General features: G+C 48.3%; 1 protein-coding gene across 2 annotated transcripts; it reads left to right on the top strand.

Annotated features, from left to right (window-relative positions):
• The first annotated feature begins 3,742 nt into the window (after positions 1-3,742).
• SLC71A1 (solute carrier family 71 member 1) lies at positions 3,743-17,065 on the top strand. 2 transcript variants are annotated; one of them, XM_086462688.1, is made up of 13 exons: positions 3,743-3,892; positions 9,193-9,288; positions 10,426-10,488; positions 11,107-11,234; positions 12,338-12,452; positions 13,594-13,812; positions 14,100-14,213; positions 14,723-14,794; positions 15,284-15,396; positions 15,509-15,606; positions 15,944-16,107; positions 16,219-16,233; positions 16,764-17,065. In XM_086462688.1, the coding sequence occupies exons 1-13, from the start codon at positions 3,806-3,808 to the stop codon at positions 16,968-16,970; spliced, it is 1,491 nt and encodes a 496-aa protein (XP_086318814.1). In that variant the 5' UTR covers positions 3,743-3,805; the 3' UTR covers positions 16,971-17,065. The 2 variants fall into 2 exon arrangements, with proteins under 2 accessions (XP_086318814.1, XP_086318813.1); XM_086462687.1 differs by lacking the exon at positions 16,219-16,233.
• The last annotated feature ends 1,711 nt before the right edge of the window (positions 17,066-18,776 follow it).

Genomic DNA, 18,776 nt, shown 5'->3' with positions numbered 1-18,776 from the left:
TGTTCTGGCTGTAATTAGCCGTATTCATTTCATTAGCAATTTATAGCTCAGTAAGAATTGCTCATATGCTAAGCATATGTTTATGTTTGCTGCCATGAGTAAGACTTTTTTAGATTTTTAACAGTTTGTCTTTATGGTCCATATATTTTAAATTTAATTTCAAATATATGAGCCCAAATATAACTCATGTTTTCAAACACTGAGGCAAAAATTTTAAGGTAGTCTTACGATTTTTTATCTGTTGATATTTGTGCGTGATTACGCTCAATATAGTTCTAATACATGGTGTTTCCAGGCAGTTTGGAAACATGTTAATTTTTGGTATAACACTGCTGAACCATGGAATGCATCTTACATAACCTAATACAGTATTTTTTTAATCCATATTGAAGTCAAATACTGTATTTTTTTCTCCTGTATGTGTAGATAATGTCACTATGGTAATAAATTTGTTAAAATTAAGCACTGGCTTTATTAAGAATATGATATAAAACTATTTGAGAGCTTTATAAATGGAGAAGCTTGCCTTATGCGTATTGTAGCAGAAATAAAACAATGTTTTCACTAACATTTATTATTTCAGAATATAATTTCTGGCATAATTTTCTATAAACTCCAGAAGGCTATTATAAGATGTTTGTTAATGGTATCTTTTAACGTGCTGCTTACTGAATTTTGCCAGAAATTTAATTTTGACTGAAACGTGCTTCTTTCTGGCTGCTGAATCACAAGTTCTTGTGAATCGCACTCGAGCAGTGTCCTTGTGACTGTCTCTGCGCTTCTGCTCTGAAAACCCTGATCTCCTTGTCCAGGAATGTGGTTGCTGAACTGGAGGTGGTGGGGAGTACCAAGTTATAGCATGGTGTGTGGTTGTAAAACACTGTCATCCTTTTTGCCACAAGTTACCAGGAGGCAGCTGGTGGTTCAGTAGCGCTTTCCCCCCGCTGTTTTAAGTGTTTAATTTTGGTAGCAGTGGAAAGTACTATACAGTATATCCTCTAGAGTACAGCACAACCCGTTGGTTCATGTTACAGTTTAGAAGCTGAGGTTTTGTACAGCTGTAATTACAATATATCAAGGACTCGAACAGAGTTCACAAACTTGTTGCTGTAGATGCCAGATAACATGTTTCCCTGTCCTTTCTAGAGACCCCTGTCATAAAATCTGGTCATTCCACCAGCTATGCACCAGTAATTTTCAGGACACTTCATTTCTGTCAGTTCCTTTTGTCAGTTCCGCTCTGATCTTAGTGATCACATGCAGCATGATTTAAACTGAAATTTTTAGGCCGTTAGGTGACAGCAGTGAATTAGTCATCAACTAACCAAAGGAGCATAGCTGGTACAGAGTACTGGGATGCAGGGAACAGTGTTCTTCAAGTTTGGCCTGAATGCAATCTGTCGGAGTCTTAACTGCAACCATTGAAACCATTATCTGTCTGTGCTTTAGAGTCAGGAGTTTCCCTTGGGGGGATGATAAGTATAAGTACTCTGTCCGCTTTCATTCCACTTCCGAAAAGATGGTGATACCTCCTACAGCTAGCGGGTAGTACTATGCATTTACTTTGTATAGAAGGTGGAACGCTACTGGTGGTTAGATGTAACAGATAATTTTTGTTTCTCTTCTTCAGGAGATCAGGAATTTGTCCCTCAGTTAAATAATGGCAGAGCAGATTGTCAGGACTTACATAGGTAAGTGGAGTTTGATATCTGAAAATACGTAGCTGGCTGAAATTCATGACAGCAAAAGCAAGTCGTATTTATCTAAAGTTTATTCTAAATTTAGGAATTCTTACTTGAGTCGTCTGCTCAGCCTGCATGAGCAAAGTTGATATTGAAGATGCATGTATTTTTGGATGATGACATCAATTACAGGGGTTGGTCTAATATAAAGGTGTGGATAGAAAAACAGCTGTTTAATCAGCCTAGGAACAAAATGTCTCTGCTGAGATGTAGTTGTGTTAACTTTTTTACGTGAGTTCCGTACCTGTCAGATACATCTCTGTGTGTGACTTTCCCACCAAAATGTAACAGCATTCTCTCCAAGGAGTAGGCTTGAAAACGTGCCAAAGTTTTAGGACCCCTCTTCTTTTCAAGTAGAAGGGGAACCCTGGAACAGAATGGTCACGTACCTGGCATAACTTACTAAAACTTGTAACTAAACAACTGATAATAGCAATAGAAAAATACCCTTTTCCCCCTGTGGGCAGCCTGGTAGACCCACACTTTGTAAGTCTACTTGCCTTTGTCTCACTGTGAGACCAGAGTAGATCCATCGGCCTGAGTAGGGCTGTGCCTCATGAAATTCTGAATTCCTTAAACACTACATTATGGTGAGATGAGAGGGTGCTTGGTCTTAAGGCTGATAGTTTAACTCAAGCCCGCATGATCTTGAGCGGTGAGTGACCTACACCCCTTTGTTAACGCAGTGCTGCTTGTGCTGTAGGGGAGCTAGAGTACAGGTCTGTGCGGTAGTGTTGGGGCTCAGCGCAGCAGCCACTGTTTGCATGGACCCAGACAATGTTAATGTGCGGCTGAGGTTTTGGGGAAAACGGGGATTCTGCAGGAGCTGGGGAGATAGGGATGTGCAGTAAGAGGGCTGGAAGGCGGAGGACTGAGTGAAGAAGGACATAGAGAAAAGGCTGGTGCGTGGGTGCGGCCACGGACAGTTGTGTCTGAGGCCGTGAATGTCATAGTACTGGACGTGGACAGATGTTGCTCCATTCGGTGTTGCCAGACATCGGGGTGAAGGAATTTAAACTGTAAGCCACATGAAAATGGATGATTATAGTACATGTTTCTAAAAAGATTTTCTCCACTAATGTGTATGATGCCTTGGGAAGGCCAGTCCCTGTTACCTTACTACGTGCGGGCTGTGTGGTCAGTTGGAACCTGAAGTGGCCTGCCCGTGTAAAGCTGTTAAAGCTTTCCACCAGCTAAGCTTAAAACTTGAGAGTAAGAAAGCAAAATGTCCCTAATTAAGTTGCACGTTTAAGGTGGATTGTATCAGTGTTAATGTACTTTGGCTCTGGAAACATCTTTCACTGTCTCACAGGTATATCCGGTCAAAACTGCCTTTCTTTTCCTCCTTTATTCCCAGGCCCCTCAGCCAGCTCAGGGAGGGAGGAAAGGGCTGGGAACAATCCTTCGGGGTCGGTGGGGAGGGGGCGGACACAAGCTCCGGGAGGTGTATGAGAAACTGAGGGTTCGGCGGGCAGAGGCGGCCGCGATCAGGTATTTAAATGGCCAGCGTGGTCTGGATAGGGAAAATGTCAAGTGTCTCCAGCGGCACAGGTGGGGACCGGCGTGCCGAGAGGCGGAGGTTGCTCGGGGAGAGGCAGTGCAGAATGGCGGGGGCTCCGTCTCCCGTGAGCGCCCCGGCCGGGCACCGCTGCCGGGGGTCGGGTCGCTGGCTCTATCGGCCGCGCCCCAGCGAGCCGCAGGGCTTCTGCCAGCAGTCTCCTCTCTCAAATATTTTAATTTTTTTAGCCGTGCGCGTTCTCTCCGTCTCCCACCACCGGCTTTCGCGGGGCAGAGGCGCGGCCCGGCCGCGGCTGCAGGCGACGGCCCGGGGGAAGGGCGGGCGGGGGCGTGCGGCGCGGCGCGGCGCCTGCTGCGCACGTGACCGCCACCCGGCCAATGGGGCGATCGCGTGATGCGCGGCGGCGGCTGCGCCCGGGGGCGGCTGGCCAAGATGGCGCCGGGTGCGTGAGCGGCGGCGGCGCGGGGAGGGGAGGCGAAGGCCCGGCTGCTGGGGAGGGTCCGCTGCTGCCCCCGCTCCCCCCCCGGGGCCGTAGGATGGTAAAATGACCCAGGGGGGGAAGAAGAAGAAACGCGCCGTGAACCGCAGTATCATGCTGGCCAAGAAGATCATCATTAAGGACGGCGGGACGGTGAGGGCGGGCGGGGCCGGGGGCGCGGAGGGAGCGGCGGGGCGGCTCCGAGGGGTGGGGGGCGGCTGTGGGGCGAGCCGGCGGCGGCGGAGCCCCGGCTTCCGCGGCGGTGCGCGGGGCCGGCGGCGGTCGGGCAGGGGGCCGAGGCGGGGGTCGGTGGGCCCGCGGGCCTCGGGCGGCGGCGCCGGGGCCGAGCGCGGTGGCGGCGTTTCGGTTTCCTTTATGGTGCGGATCGCTGCAGCCGCGGTAGCTCCGTTCCGGCATCCCGGGCGGGTTTGCCCGAGAAACACCTGTGAGGGTGTCACGCTAGTTCGGGTCGGCTCCGTCAGTGCCGTTCCTCAGCGTGGGCCGATTTTTAGGGCTCGGGAGCAAGTGTCGGCTCAGGAGTTGGGCGCAGGTAACCGCAGGTCACTCGCGCGTGTCCGAGGCGGTGCGGTGCGTGTCTGACCCTCGCTTCGCGCTGACAGTTATGTGCTGCGGGAACCGCGGCGGCGGGAGGAGCCGCTGGGAAGGCAGCGGAGCGCTCGGGAGTTGTGCAGTTGGCCGCACAATAGCCCGGGACGTGGGGCAGGCGGTTGGCCATTGTGAAGGAGCGGGAGGCGCGGATGCGGTGCTGGGGGGGGGGGGTGCGGAACCCCGCCAGGGTGGGCTTTGCTGTCACCGCAGCCTTCTGTCCCCTCCGCAGCCACAGCCGGAGAAAGAATAGGACAGCAAGCGGGACAAACTCTTGCACGGAGAAGTCCCGTAAAGGGTGCCGGGAAGAAGTGTTGCTCAGTTCCTTCCCGCTGGGTTGCTTCCTCTTAAATACATCACTGTTAAAGGCAGCTGTCATGGTTTTGGCTGTTGGAGCTTGGGGTTTTTAATGGATGAGCAGCATTACTTACAATGTGTCATTGCCCCTGGATTTTTTCCACTGTGTAACGTTGTGTAGCTGTGATGCGCGCTCTTCTAAATACGGCGTCATTATTTCAAATAAAGAGAGATTTTGACAGGCTGAATCACTGATGGCCCTTCGGTTTGTCTTTCTGGAACAGCAATGGAGAAGAGGAAGGTGTCAGAGTCACTATAGTTGTTCATCGAAGTGGTGACCAACTGTCTAGATTGCTTAGTGGTAAGAAGCAAAACTAATTCTGGTGGTGGACGTCGATGTTCTCAGGACATGTTTTGCTGCTCTTCGTAAAGATAGAAATGTGTGAGATGACTTTGTACAACTGTTAAATCCAGGTGGTTTAGAGTTTTCGTGGGACACAGTGCTTCAGAATTTCTCTCTGGAGTAATCATTGGTTAAAATACAATATACTTCCAAGTGTGCTTTATCTCCCAACCTTAATGTTCTTTTGCCAAGAGAGGAGAAAGGATATCCTAACCACTGCATTCGGCGATGCTTAGGGTGCTGCATTCAGCATCTCCCACCAGTTTCAAAAGCAGAGTGCGAGCTTGCGTTTTTCAGTTGTTTTTAAAACAGTGGCAAAAAGGGCTCTAAACATTAGATGAAGGTATGTAGATTGTTGTTAGATAACAAAAATACCAGCTTGTGATATTTTCTGCCTTCAACTAAATGTTTTGAGAATTTATTTGTTTTAAATACGTCTTTAAATTTCCGAAGTCTGGTACAGCAGAGTGTTCTTTATAATGACAGCGAAAACTTTAAGCTTGGATATTTATTTTTTAACTTTTCTGAAATGTTTAATTAGCCACCTGTGCTCAGTCCCTGTAGTTTCTTTGCTTACTCAACAGGCTGTGTGACATTATGGGAAATGAGTAAATGAAAATGACCCACGTCTTGAATGTCTCCAACTGCAAACCAGTAATTAATCAAGCATCTAAGCGTACAGTTTTCAGCCTGATTGGTTTATTTTGAACCTATTTAGACATCAAAGAGAACTGTGTGACTCTCTGGCCGGCACGAACATACAGCTGTTTAATGAGGCAGTGTCACAGGCAAAAAGAGTTTACTGACGGCGAACTTCAGTCAATTTAATTTATTGTCACTTGTGATCACCGATTCTGGTGCGGAAAGGAGAAAACAAGCAAAAGGGGAAAACCTCCCACTGCCTCTGCGAAGCCTCTCCTCCCGCCGCAGCTTCGCTGGGTCCCCTGGGCGAGGCGGCAGGTGGTGCGGGAGGTTGGGTGGGTGCGCGGTGGTATTTTTGTGGTGTGCTCTTTGTAGCTGTATCACAGAGAAAAACCGTGTCATGGTGGACGTACTTAGGTGTGTGTGTTGTCAGGTTCACCAGAGGAGAGGCAGTACCGCCAGTGAGGTGCTTTCAGCACTGTTCTTGGTTTTGCCTTCCTTCGTGGCCAGCTGCAATCCAGTCGTTAAGGTGATGCGTTTTTGAAGCGGTCATGAGATGCGTTAGGAGCTGCGCGCCTGGGCAGCACTGGAGAGGATGGGGGCTCAGCGCTTCCTCTGCGCTTTCCTCTCCAGCAGCTGGGCTCTTCTGTCTGATGCCTTCGGTGCTTGGGTAGTCCCGCTGTTGTCGTCAGACGTGTGTTCTTAGGGTTGCCTGGCATGTACGCGTTTTGTCACGGGCTGGCTGGCAGCACGGAGGGTTTGGTTAAAGGCATTTTCTGTCTAATGCGAGAAGAAAGGGGTGTTCTTGGGGCGCTGCTTAGTGCCACAGATTTTGCCAGGTTTTGACACCCCTGCTCTGGCTCCATGGTTGCTGTTACTTCGACTGGAACACCTCCGGTCCAGGCTGTTCACAGGAGGGTTCCAGTGGTAAGGCCTTCGGATTTGGCTGCGCTGAGGTCATTGCGTGACGTTACACGGCATCAGCCAGCTTGTGAAGCACAGCGGAGTGGGACAGGGCTGGATGCCCGACACCTGCGCTGCGCACGTTGGGGTGGAGGGTTCCTCAGACGTGTACGCCAGCCCTGTGGGCTGAATAGACATAATGTACCTCAATGCAGCGTAATGTAACCGCTTATTAGTCTCCTTCCCTCTTTCTTCCACCTCAGGAGTATTTTTGCTACTTTATAGTGGCAGCCATCTTTAAAAATAGCAGTAGAGGTGAGGGTCTACGTGTGACTAAACCACCTCCTTTTGCTGCAGGTAAGAACAAGTAACAGGACCTGTAATAAGTGAGCACTAGCGACAGGAACACAAGGAAGGGTAGCCCTAGTGATCTGGATGTCACTTCTGTTTACTCCTGCCCGTGTGATGGAACCGTCTGAGCAGGCTGCTGGCAGCTGGTGACCAGGCAGAGGGCAGCAGCCGCCCACCTGCGGGCCTCGCGTCGCCCACAGCTCCGCGGTGCAGGACAGCCCCTGGTTTGGTTTGTGCGTGTGATCTCAGAGCTGGACACGGGCAGCGCAGAGACAGGCGGCTGCGAGGTGGTGGTTGCCGTGTGAGCAGAATGGAGGTGCCTCTGGCCCCTGGGCCTTGGAGGGACAGGGGTGGTTCGTGGCTCCTACCTCGGCACCCGTAATACCTCAGGGGGCCACGAGCCAGTAACTTGATGGGAATGTGGGGACTGTGAGAACAAACCCCATTTTCTGTAGCGGACAGAGCCAAACAGCTGAGATTGCTACTGAAGGTTTGTGCAGAGCTGGATAAATTTTTAACCCAAAACTAAAATAAGGGTTGTGGGTGGAAAGGGAAAGGAATTGTGGGACACAATGATAATTATAGCCACTTTCTGTACCAATAAAGGCTGTTAATTGACCTCCTTAAGAGAATAGGCGAAAAAATAGCAGAAATATCTGTACAGCGCATCTGTGTTTACTGAAGAGAGCTCGGGGAAGAAAAACAGCACAGTGCTAAGATACTCCATAGCTCGCCTTTTACATACCGATGATATGGTTACTTTTGAAAATTATTATCTTTTCTGGCAATACCAGTGTGGTTTTCTGTGTTTATTTCCTACAGTTGTTCAAAAGGCTTATTTATTTTTTTTCTGTGTTGGAAATACTCTGACCTGGAAAGAAAAGCTAGGTATGACTTGCATAAATCTTGTAATAAAAGACTTTAGTATTGCTACACCATTTTAAGTTCCAGTTAGGAATTGAGATTGGAGGGCACCTCTGACCATCTCCAATCCACGTGCCCCCTCTTCCCCCAGACAGGGTCAGCTGGAGCAGTTCACTCAGGGCTGTGTCCAGTCAGGTTTGGGAGATTCCACAGCCTCGCCAGGCAGCCTGTTTCCAGGGGTTTGGTTTGGTGTGTTCAAGATTTAAGTATTTCCTATATTTCCATGTGCTCCTCCGGTCCTGTCACTGACGCCTCTGAGGAGAGCCCGGCTGTGTCGTGTTTGCTCCTTCCCATCAGCTGTTGCTCCCTGCTGATACAACCCCCCGAGCCCGCTCGAGGAGCGGCTGGGCCCTCGGCCTGCCTCTGTCTGCTCAGCGCCAATGCCGGGTCTGAGCCAGTCGGTGCCACTCTGGTAGTCACTCGCCCTCACACAAGGCCGGGAAAGCAGATGTTAAGGCAGCACTTCTAAGCTTAAAGGATGCATATGAGATTTCTGGTGACTTACTCATACTGCCTTCATATGAAAATAATTAGTGCACCTTTTCCTCAATTTGCAAATGATGGACTGCGGCATGTTGTTTGACAGGGTAGTGTTTCCAGTGCATGAGTAGGTTGTCCCACCCATGTTGCTCTTGTTCTCCTCAAAAGCTACTTCTGGTTATACTAAATCATTCTGGTTATACTAAATCAACAAAGAATTTGAAGTTCCTTATTTCTTGTCTTTTGTTCAGATCCCTTCCTGCCGTTGAAGCACGTTGTAGCTGATAGGCCTGCTCTCAGTATTTGGGAGTGACCGGTGCTCTTCCTGAGATTCACTTCTGGCATTCATCACTTCGGGTTTTCTTTCCTGATTTAGGGCTATCAAGGTTTTGGGCGTAGCCACGGTGCCTTTTAGTAACAGAAGCGCTCTAAAGCTGTGTGATAGACCAGATAATTGGACTTTGAGGTAGCCCAGTGTGCACACTACCGCGTTTGGAAATGATGAAAACTTGATTTCCGTGTGGCATTGTCTGGGCCTAAGCATTTTTCTCAAGGAAAATGAACTAATTCTCTGAAGAAAAGTCTGTTTCTGCATTCAGCAGCATCCTTGTTTCCCATACTGGCAGTGTGAGTGGTTTGTTCTGTACTTGGAGATGGGAGCGCACTTTATATTCTGCAGAGGATTAAGACGTTCCGGGACGTTAGCAGCAGGGGTTAGAAAGGGAATTCCAATAGTTTGAGTCCTGTTTAATTTCTTAATCCTTCTGCTTGTAGCGTTCAGATGCGTTTCTCGTGACTGTGATAGCCTGTCAGAGGTTTTAATCGCCTGTTTTTTCTCTCGTTTTAGCCTCAAGGAATAGGTTCACCTAGTGTCTACCACGCTGTTATAGTGATCTTCTTGGAGTTTTTTGCCTGGGGACTCCTGACAGCGCCCACTCTGGTGGTAAGCGACACGCCTGAGCTTTTTCTCACTGTGTGGGAGATGGGGCGGTTACTGCAAAGGCACCGAACGTCTTCTGAATTAAGTGAAAATTACAGATCATCGAGCTGCTGGGTTGTGCGAATGAAAAGTTTTGTATTTTTACATGGAATGAGGAATTAAAAGTTACTTCATTAAAGCAGTGCAATGCTGCAGCGTAGCTGTTTATGTGCAAGTCTGCTAACACCCAAGCTTACGTGTAGATATTTTCTGACTTGAAACCAGTGAGACAGTAATGAAATTATCTCTCAAGATGCTACAAAAAGTTGGCACGTTACAAATCTCAGGATGAAAATACACTTGAAATTTGGTAAAATGACTCAAGCATGTCTGTGTAGGTAGGGAGATCTTTGCTGACCCGGCTGGGCTTTAAATGGAAGTTTCAGAGCGCAGACCCTGTTACACCAGTCAGAGCTTCCCTGTGATTAGTGAGACAGTCATACCAACGTGTCTGTACCAAAGTATTTTTTAACGCCGTCGGTTGCTTTCCATTTGGATTTCATCCTTGAGAGTGACACATGCTTAGAAATTAAAAGGAGCAAGGACTTCAAGGCTGGGAAGCAGACTCCACCTAAAACGCCGTCTCGGTGCGGCTCCGTGAGCTGACGTTAACCAGGAGCAGTCTCTCGGGTGTAAACCACATGGCGGTCACCGGGCAGAATCCGTGTCACCCAACCCAAGTCAGATGGATCTGAGCATCCAGGCTCTGGTCACCGGAGCGAGAGGCACGTCAGAGCGATGGTGCCTCTCCTCTCTCCCCAGCCCCTCCAGATGGCACAGTAGCATGTGGAGAGTCTGGTCTGAGATCATCTTCTAGGTTCTCTGTGGTCTGTTTAGATTTCAGACACTGAAGCTGGATGACACGAATCCTTCCCAAAGTGCTGAGAGAACCGAGGCCTCTGTCAAGTAAAGCTAAAATCACGATGTAGCTTCCATGTGAATTAAAGATTAAATAGATAATTTGGGGGGTGTCTTTTTCTTTCTTTACATTCTATGGAAATACAAAATACTGTGAGCGTGCCACTGTGGAAGTTGGATGCGTCACGAGCAATATTTATAGTTAATAGTGTGTAAATGACAGTGTTTGTGTTTCTTCTCCAGGTTTTGCATGAAACCTTCCCAAAACATACATTTCTAATGAATGGTCTCATTCAAGGAGTAAAGGTAAGGTGACAACAGTTAATCACAAGTACAATTTAAAGTGAATTGTGGGAGGAATATAGAAATGACTGCAAATTGAGAGGGACGTTCAGGAGACTTTTCAATCTAGCTTTTATGTTATAAACAAACGGGAATAAATCACTGCTAAAAAAGCAAATATGCATCATTTTACTAAAATATTGCTTGGTCTGTACCTGCTGTTTGGGTTCAGCAACAAAAAGGTAGTTGACTAATCCTGAGTGACAAGCATGGTGTTAAAATTTGAGAATTTTTTACTTGGAGCGTGTTGCCCCAGTAGGATAATTTCAATTACCTGCGTTTATGTTAAGTCTAAAGATATAAACACAGTCCATAAGACTGCTGCTGGGCCTGGATCATCTACGTTCTGAATTTTGTGTAGTTCTGAGGTAACAAATCCCAATTTTTGTGTAACCAGACACGGGACAGCAGATCAGTAATGCTCGGCCGTGTTGCCTTCGATGCATTGCACTGTAGTCACCAGCTGTAATAAAAACAGAGCCCGGGCTGCTGTCAGCCGGGGTGTGGGCAGCTGGCACGGGAGCTGTGGGCTGGCACGGTTCTGACCGCTTAGTTCTAACTTAAAATGTTTGTTCCCTGTAGGGCTTGTTATCATTCCTCAGTGCCCCGCTCATAGGTGCCCTGTCTGACGTGTGGGGACGGAAGTCCTTCTTGCTGCTAACAGTGTTTTTCACCTGTGCACCGATACCGCTGATGAAGATCAGCCCCTGGTAGGTGAAGGCTTTCACACGAGATCTGCCGTTCCTTGCCCAGGCTGCCGTACGATGCTTACGCGCATCGCGGTGTCGATAAAATACCGTTTGTGCTCCGTGGGAGGTTGAGGGGTTTGTATCACTTCAGTGCAAAGTTGGGAGAACAGAGTCAGACTGAAGTAGCTGCCCTGAGGCCGAAGGCCTGGGTCAGAATTTAAAGAGCCGCTGGGTTTGAGCTCGGCAGTAGGCCCCGCTGTAGCGCGTTTGCAAAGGGCACGAGAACGGCGCCCGGTCAGCGGGCCGGTCTTTGCTGTGGCCGTATCGCTCCAGCGCTGACCAGCTGTGCAGGAATGAAACCCCAGTTACCTAACGCCAGCCACCGCACGGAGTAACCATTTGTGACCTAAAACGTTGCCTCAGTTCTGCCCTTTTGTTTCTCAAGCTTTAAAATCCACCAGCTTTCGTGCTGTGTGCAAGTTGGTAAGCTGGGAGCTGGTGCGTACGGCCCCCAGGCGGTGCGCGAGTCGGAGCTCGCTGTGGCTGGGCCGTACCCGAGGTGCAGCTGGAGTACCGCACACTGCGCTGACGTGGGGCAGAGCCAGCCGCTCGGGCAGCTCCGAGAGCCTTTTGGTCTGCTCTCTGGTCCCACAGCTCGTTCATGGATCCTTCATCCCTCTTCTGGGCAGTAGCTTGTTCCCAAGTGTACAGATCACCGTGCCTGGTGACGAGCGGCAGTGCCCGTAGCGCAGCGATGAGGCTCATGCCGAGGCCTCTCAATGACCAGATTCTCAAAATGCTCAAGTTCCTCCTTTGCTTTGGGTCGTAGGCATCCGGGCGAAGTCATGTAACACCTCGCTTCCTAGAAGTACTTAATCACAGCAGCTTTTTGTGGCTGTCCCTAAATGATGCCATTGGTACTTGGTGCGCTAGGGAGGGGCTACACCGCTGTGCCGGGACGCGACCGCTGTGCCGGGACGTGTTCTTGTTGGCTTTACCCAAGTTTATCTTCATATTTGTCAGGAAAAGTTGGACAAGATGATTTACTGTTGAACTGTACTTGATTGTAAACAGAGCCTTTTTCTTTCCGTTTAGCTGTTCTGATTTGTTTATGCCGTCCTCAGGTGGTACTTCGCCGTTATCTCTGTCTCTGGAGTTTTTGCAGTGACCTTTTCGGTGGTTTTTGCGTATGTAGCAGACATAACCCAGGAACACGAAAGAAGCATGGCCTATGGTTTGGTACGTACTTCTTGGCTCTGCTCCTGCGGTGCTCGGTACTAAACACTTTGGCAGTTAAAGCTTTTCAAAGCGGCATTGTTTCTTCTGCGACAAGTGGATTTTAGTTTGGAGTAGGGCTTTTCAGTTTAATTGTTCTTGTCGCCCAGTCCCCTATCTCTTGAATACTCTGCTGCTTAGACAAAACAGGGCCGCGTTAAAAGCTGTCGTTCAGATGTCTGCCTTAACAGTACGATCAGTGTCTGATGTAATTTGAGGGGCTTTTGTTATTCCTGCATTGTCTCTCACACTAGTCATCTTTCCAAAAATCTAACTTTCGGGTCCTGGTTAACTTTGGACCTGCCACAGTGCGATATCTTCACCATTCCTGCTTGCGTCTCCAGTCACGCTGCTGCGCGTCAGTCCAGCACGAGCGCGGCCGAGTAACTTGGCTGTCGCGAGTTCTCAGCGCTCGCCTCCATCTCCATTGTCTCCCGGTAACCTGCCAGGCCTCGGCAGCCTGCACAGCCCGGGCTGTTACGGGTTCGCAGAGCTATTTGTTAGGTTCGAGCGACAGAGCCCAGTGCCATGTTCAGCAGGAAGAGCCAAAAGCACTGGATACAGAACTCAACAGTTTCTTTCTGCCTGTTCGCATCAGGGATTGAGCTGTGTGGAGAAAGTTCCTTCGGCTTTAAAGTTAACACCTCTGCCAGCAAGGCCAGCTGGTCAGCGGGGCTGCCCTCTGAAGCTCCACTGCACTGAGCTGGATCAAGCAGCATATTCCATTTAATAAGCTCTTGATACCTGTGATTTTTTTTTTTTTTCCTGTCAGGCATTGCGTATTTCACTAATATGATTAATGCAGCTCGTCCCTTCCCAGGGACACCAGCAGACCGTACAGTTAATTAAACCTAATTATGTCAGCATATGCATCAGTGCTGTGAGCCTCGCATTGCTGTACAGTTACCAAAAAAACCCCCCACAACTGTTTTTCTTGAAAAATGTTGACTGAAATACGCAGCTGCTACCACACAGTCACAGGAAAAAGGTTAACTTTCAGTCACTGCCCGAGTAAAGCGGTTCGGCTTCTGAAAATGAGGACAAGTGGGTAATGATACTGTTGACTTGCATCACTGAAGCGCTTACCAGCTGTTACTCCTTCCAGGTTTCAGCAACTTTTGCGGCAAGTTTAGTCACCAGCCCTGCTATCGGTGCCTACCTTGGTCGAGTCTACGGAGACAGCCTGGTTGTGGTCCTGGCTACAGCAATAGCCTTGCTGGACATTTGCTTTATTCTCGTTGCTGTACCGGAATCGCTGCCGGAGAAGATGAGGCCGGCGTCCTGGGGAGCGCCCATTTCGTGGGAGCAGGCCGACCCTTTTGCAGTAAGCGGCTTAAATGCGGAATGGGGTTTGGGAATGTTGAGCTTTGGAGACAGGGAAGAGATGGAATTTACCTCGTTTCCAGCTTGAAAAACAAAGCCCGTATTTATTCAAGTTGAACCTTGCGTCGCTGCTGGTACTTTGGCCAGCCATCTTGCTGCCACGCTGGGAATGTTCTGGTGGTGCCACTTACCGGCTCCGTTTGTTGGCCGGCTTTTGGGATTCTTGCCAGGCAGGCTGTTGGCATGTGAAGATTAAAAGTGTTTGACAATTCCCTTTTCTTGCCGTAGTCACTGAAGAAAGTCGGCCAGGACTCAGTCGTGCTGCTGATCTGCATAACAGTCTTTCTTTCCTACCTCCCAGAGGCAGGTCAATACTCCAGCTTCTTCCTATACCTCAGACAGGTAACGGAACGTTTTGATACGGATTCGAACAAAACTAAATTTATAAAGTAAAAGTAAATTTTTTAAAGTTTTCAGTATTGCTGAATTAATACAGAAAGTATAACTAGTACAATTTAAAAGCTTCCAGCAGCTGGTGTAAGTCCTTTAGCTGCTCTGGTTTTGTCTCTTTTAGAGATGAATGAGTTATAAAACCTTTTTTTTTTTTTTTTTTTTCTTTTCATATTTTGTAATTATTTTGCATTATTCTTGGACTATGAGGTTCACTATGTTAAACTGTTTTTTTTGGTTTTTTGAGAGAACCATTTCCTTGTTTTCTATTCATGCCCCTTAGTTTGTGTATACTTGCTTGCTTTAGTGAAAAAAAACAACCACCAAACAACTTTTTTTTCTAAGTTGGGGAGGAATTGGATAATACCGGTCTGCGTGGTGTGTTCCCCCACTGATGTTTGTGACATTGTCACCCGTGGTTTATGGCTAATAATCAAATTGCCTTTTTTTTTTTAATATAGATAATGGGATTTTCATCTGAAAGTGTTGCGGCGTTCATAGCAGTCCTGGGGATTCTGTCCATTATTGCACAGGTGAGTCGCTGCCGCGGGCTCGTTTCGTTGGCTCGGTACCTTCGGGAGAGCCGAGCGCTGTGGAGAGCTGCCGCCGCCGCACTGCGGGGCCCGAGGTGGGACCCGCCGTGGCTGCAGCTGCTTCTCGAAGTCCCCAACACTTGGTTAAGCTCCTGCTTTAACTTGGGTGAGAGCGGCTGCCGGCCGGGGTTTGGGTCAGTAACACCCACAGTGCTGTACTGGGACAGCTACATCCCTGGTGCGTCAGAGGAGCGACACTGTGTTCTTGGGACTTGCTAAATGATTGGTAGGGGCTCCTGGATATTTGGAAAATACTTGGCTTTTTTAATTTATTTGTTTGCGTGTATTTAACATTTAGAATTAAATGTTGTGAGAGATTTGTTGCTTTTTTAATTTAGTAATTTATCTGCAGATCTACCTTTAGAATAACATGTTATTTTTCTTGGATTTTTTTGGTTATGTTTTTTACTTTTTCCCCCTCTCTGTCAGACAATAGTTTTGAGTTTACTGATGCGGTCCATTGGAAATAAAAACACCATCCTCCTGGGCCTGGGATTTCAAATACTGCAACTCGCGTGGTACGGCTTCGGCTCCGAACCGTGGTACGTGCGTTGCATCGGAATACCTGAGCGATGCGGCGGTTTGTCCTTCACCCGGGGCAGAGGCCCACGGGGTGTCCGCACGCGCGGAGCAGTCACTCCGTGTTTCTTGCAGGATGATGTGGGCAGCCGGCGCCGTTGCAGCCATGTCCAGCATCACCTTCCCGGCGGTGAGCGCGCTCGTTTCACGAACTGCGGATGCTGACCAGCAGGGTAGGTTTGTCCCGATGCTTTTGAGTTCTCATCAGTGAACGCGGTGATGTGTCAGGGTGAGGTCGCCGTGCTGGGCAGCCCCCTGACCCTTGGCACCGCGTAGCCCACGCGCCTCAGCGCGGTCACACACCGTTAACGTCCAGGTCACCTGGCAGTTGGAGCACGTGCGTTACCGATGGAGACGTTGAACAGGCCCCAGCAGTAGCAACTGTTCGTTGCGTCCGGCTCGGGCAGCCCCGCTGCTCCCGTCGGGCGGAAGGGGAAGTGAACGCAGCCTCGCTGGGCGGCTCACGAGCTGTCAGAAACAGCTCGGTAACGGTGTGCTTTGCTTTTCCAGGTGTGGTTCAAGGGATGATAACAGGCATTCGAGGGCTGTGTAATGGCTTGGGACCAGCACTTTATGGTTTTATATTCTATATATTTCATGTTGAACTGAATGAACTCCCCATGCCTGAATCGCCGTCGGGAGGTAGCGTGATGTCACAGTACCGCTTAGAACAGGTATGCATGCTGCTTTTCCTTGTTAATTCCAGAAAAAAGAGATTAGGAAAGGCTCAGGTGCCCACCAGTTCTCCTGGATGATGCTGTAGGACATTCTGTTATGCTGTCAAGGACCCACGTGAAGAGGTTCCGAAGTCGCTCTTGGGGAGGGCTGTTGATCTGTAGGCGGTGGGGTTTAGTTTAACTCCCAGGGCCGTACAGCTGACGGTCATCCGGCAGCTGCCGACCTGTGTCACCAGAACAGGGGGAGGGAAGGATGGCCGGGTGGCAGCAGCCTCCCACTTCTCTTGTCTCCCCGCCATTGCCTTTACCTTCCCCGCAGTGTGCAGTTAATGCCGTTGTTCTCTAGCTACGCTCTCTGTGTTGGGTTTTTTTCTGTTCCTAATAGTTATTAATTTGTTGAGGAAACTCAGCAGGAAGAACTCGTGCTAGGGAAGGAAGTTGGCACCATTAGGAAGGACCAGCTGCTCCCTCTCCTACAAGGCTTAGGTGTAACACTCCTCCCGCCTTTCTTCTAAAAGACTGCGCACGGGGGCAAACGCTGTGGCGGCCAGCGCAGCAGGGAGAAGTTGTTCTTCCCCCCCCCCCCTTGAAATTGGTGTAGTTGGCACTTGCAGGCAGAAGGCTCCCTAATACCATATTGTTGTTGTTTGCAGAATTCTATAATTCCTGGACCCCCGTTCTTGTTTGGAGCGTGCTCAGTGCTGCTGGCACTCCTTGTTGCCTTGTTTATTCCTGAACACACGAACCTAAACGTACGATCCAGCAACTGGAAGAAACACTGTGGCAGCCACGGCCACCCCCACAGCCCCCAAGCTCCCGGTGAAGCTAAAGAACCATTACTGCAAGACACAAATGTATGACAAAAATCCGGGAAGATCTTTTAGACTTTTTTTTTTTCAGCAGCAGTTTGGGATACACATTCCAATTCCATCAAAAATAAAATTTCTTAAGGTAACCTTAAGAAGTATCTTTCTGCATGAAATCCCTAGGAATTAAAAAAAAAAGAAGACATTTCTCCAAAGATGTTGCCATGGAATTAATAATTTGCTTTTAAAAACGAACTGTTACGTACTGTCTCTTGCCCTGAAATCCTGTCACTCCTAAACTTTACGTTCTAGTTGAGAGACAAAGGAGACGAGAGTCAAGGCGTGAGCATGTGTCCTCCTGTCTCCTTAAGGTGGTGAGCTTTAATTCTTGTCCTGCGACGTCCCCCTGGGCCCCTTCCCTTTGATGGTTGTAAATCTTGGGTCAGATGATTCAAAGCCTTAATGTAAATGTACTCAAGTAGGGAGACGGTGAAGTGGTATCATTTATTTTGAAAGGCAGGGGGCAGGCTTTTTTTAAGTTTGTACTGATACAAAAATCACACGAGCACGCTTGCTGAACAGTAAAAGTTATTTTTATGTAAGTGCATTTACTCTTTCTATTTTTGAGTAAACGGTTCTATCAAACACTTGTTTAAATACCAAGTGGGTGTTTTGAGCCTCCAGCTTTTAGTACTGGCTCTAACCCGGCTTTCCTCAGTACCGTTTATTATACCACTCTATTTCTGATGTTTGCATAATCATAAAGGACCTCAAAACTTGAATACACAGACTGAACTACAAGCTGATCGCCTTGGCTGTGTCCGTGTGCTCCATAGTGGCCTTTGAGGACTGTCACAGTGCCCCTTCCGCAGTGCAGAGCTCATGGTTTAGTCCTACGTTTTCAGGACCCTTAGTACAGAAGAGAGCTTTATACAATTACTGATGTGAATTTCTCTAAAAGTGTATATTTTTGTGTCCAGTTGTATTATTTAAGTGTTCCTTTGTACAAATTTGTGTATAAAGTACTGTATAGGTTTAAAATGTTTTCATCTTGTGGTTACTGCTTAATGCTTTTTTACCTTTGAACATTCACCATGGTTGACCAAGAGCAGGAAAAAAATATGTAAATATACTGTTAATAAAGTTGAATATTTTAATGAATTTTTAAATAATGGTTAGTGTCGCTTAAAACCTCAACTGCAGTTCTGTAGCGCACGACACAACTCCAGCTAACGCTTCAGCGGGGGAGGAAGGCTGGAGCAGGGCTCTGGCCCTGTTTTATCTGTCAGGCAAGGGGAAATGGATATGCCGGGAAGAAAACTCCAGAAAAAGGTAAGATGAATAAAATACTACTGTTCTGGCACTTACCTCATCTTGGAGTTTCAGTGCTGTGGAGAGGTGGTTTAGTACTCTTAGAACATTACTAATCAAAGGTTTTGATAAAAAAACTATTTAATGTTTCCATTGAAATTTACACGTGAATATACATCAACATGGTGCTGATCTCTAAACAAACAACATACACATTTTGCACCGCAAAACAAACCCCTCAAACACACAGGCCCCTGGCTGCACGTCAGTAACTAGGGTAAAAGGTATAAAATATCTGTAACCACCAAACTATGTACATAGTCATTAAAAAAAAAGTGTATTTTGGATGTTCCAAACACTTGTGTGCCCGTTGGTTACTGGGACCACCAGCAGGAGGTGGCACGGAATGAAGCTGTTGGGCGAATTCCAGCGTTTGAGCCCAGGCAGCGGAACGAGCTGCGCAGCTTCAGGCCTCCTGGACGCGAGTGCTGGGTGGAATCTTACCGCTGGAAAGGACCATCAGTGCAAATAAAGCAGCTTTCAGCTGAG

This window comes from Leptosomus discolor, chromosome 3 (genome assembly GCF_034619465.1).
Source record: "Leptosomus discolor isolate bLepDis1 chromosome 3, bLepDis1.hap2, whole genome shotgun sequence".
NCBI lineage: Eukaryota > Metazoa > Chordata > Aves > Leptosomiformes > Leptosomidae > Leptosomus > Leptosomus discolor.
This window is presented reverse-complemented; position numbering and strand designations above follow the sequence as displayed.

Bases quoted from the DNA above. Each gene is read 5' to 3' on its own strand.
- SLC71A1 (XM_086462688.1), top strand. From the start codon at position 3,806: ATGACCCAGGGGGGGAAGAAGAAGAAACGCGCCGTGAACCGCAGTATC. The intron at 10,489-11,106 runs GTAAGGTGACAA...TGTTCCCTGTAG, and splicing joins GTCTCATTCAAGGAGTAAAG to GGCTTGTTATCATTCCTCAG. The intron at 13,813-14,099 runs GTAAGCGGCTTA...TTCTTGCCGTAG, and splicing joins AGCAGGCCGACCCTTTTGCA to TCACTGAAGAAAGTCGGCCA.